This window comes from Rhinopithecus bieti, unplaced genomic scaffold (genome assembly GCF_001698545.2).
Source record: "Rhinopithecus bieti isolate Rb0 unplaced genomic scaffold, ASM169854v2 scaffold_51837, whole genome shotgun sequence".
In the NCBI taxonomy this organism is placed as follows: Eukaryota; Metazoa; Chordata; class Mammalia; order Primates; family Cercopithecidae; genus Rhinopithecus; species Rhinopithecus bieti.
Genome location: NW_016862663.1, coordinates 1 through 1,483, shown reverse-complemented (window position 1 = coordinate 1,483; position 1,483 = coordinate 1). Strand labels below are relative to the sequence as shown.

General features: G+C 48.4%; 1 protein-coding gene across 1 annotated transcript; it reads left to right on the top strand.

Annotated features, from left to right (window-relative positions):
• Nucleotides 1-130: 130 nt before the first annotated feature.
• On the top strand, nt 131-688 carry LOC108525434 (histone H2B type 1-M). The gene has a single exon (XM_017866408.1). It carries the CDS (start codon nt 144-146, stop codon nt 522-524), a length of 381 nt encoding a protein of 126 aa, XP_017721897.1. The 5' UTR covers nt 131-143; the 3' UTR covers nt 525-688.
• Nucleotides 689-1,483: the final 795 nt, after the last annotated feature.

Below are 1,483 nucleotides of genomic sequence, written 5' to 3'. Positions count from 1 at the left end.
CTTTAATTGGGCAAAACTGGCATCTGACGTCATCCACGGATAATCACCAATAAGCAGTGACCTATTCTACTCCTAATTTGCATAATAGCGTTTAAATAAAGAGGACGAAACAACCCTAGGATTGTTGTGTTCTGTTTTTCACCATGCCTGAACCACTAAAATCTGCTCCAGCCCCTAAAAAGGGCTCCAAGAAGGCTATTAACAAGGCTCAGAAGAAGGATGGAAAGAAGCGAAAACGCAGCCGCAAGGAAAGCTACTCCGTGTACGTGTACAAAGTGCTGAAGCAAGTCCACCCCGACACCGGCATTTCTTCCAAGGCTATGGGGATTATGAACTCCTTCGTCAACGACATCTTCGAGCGTATCGCCGGAGAAGCGTCACGCCTGGCGCATTATAACAAGCGCTCGACCATCACTTCGAGGGAGATTCAGACGGCCGTGCGCTTACTGCTGCCCGGGGAGTTGGCAAAGCATGCCGTGTCCGAGGGTACCAAGGCCGTCACCAAGTATACCAGCTCCAAGTGAGCCCCTCGCTGCAGTTACAGGTCCGCTCTGACCCACACTCCAAAGGCCCTTTTCAGAGCCGTCCACGTTTCTCAAGAAAGAGCCAGTTCACTGTTAGCTTGTCTCCCCTTAGGTACCCTTTGGGACTCGCTTCGTACATATAAATGTACACATACATGTGTTTTTTGTTTTTCGTTTTTGAGGTGGAGTCTCACTCTGTTGCCCAGCCTGGAGTGCAATGGCACGATTTCGGTTCACTGAAATCTCCACCTTCCGCGTTCAAGCGATTCTTCTGCCTCAGCCTCCCGAGTTGCTGGGACCACAGGCGTGTGGCACCATGCCCTGCTAATTTTTGTATTTTTAGTAGATAGGGAGTTTCGCCATGTTGGTCAGACAGGTCTCGAACTCCTGACCTTAGGTGATACATTTGCTTCCTCCCAAAGTGTTGGGATCACAGGTTTGAGCCTCTGCGCCTGGCCCAAAATATTTTAAAGAGGATTATTAGCAAGTATGAGTGACCGTGGCTTAGGGAAGACACGACCCCCCAAGACCATGAGAAAGTGGTTCTGAGGCAGTCAGAATGCAACCGTTTTATACATTTTAGGGAAGTAGAAGTTATAGGTAAAGTCATAAATCAATATGTGGAGGGTTAGGCCAGGCGCGGTGACTTACGCCTGTAATCCCAGCCATTTGGGAGTCCGAGGCGGGCGGACCACTTGAGATCAGGAGTTTGAGACCAGCCTGGGCAACATGGAGAAACCCCGTCTGTACCAAAAATACAAAAATTAGCCGGGCATGGTGGCACGTGCCTGTAATACCAGCTTCTAGGGAGGCTGAGGCAGGAGAATCGCTTGAACCCGCAGACGGGTTGCAGTGAGCCGAGCCGTGATTGTGCCACTGCACTGTAGCCTGAGCAACAGATAAATAAATAAATAAATAAATAAATAAATAAATAAATAAATAAAATTAAAAAATTAGGT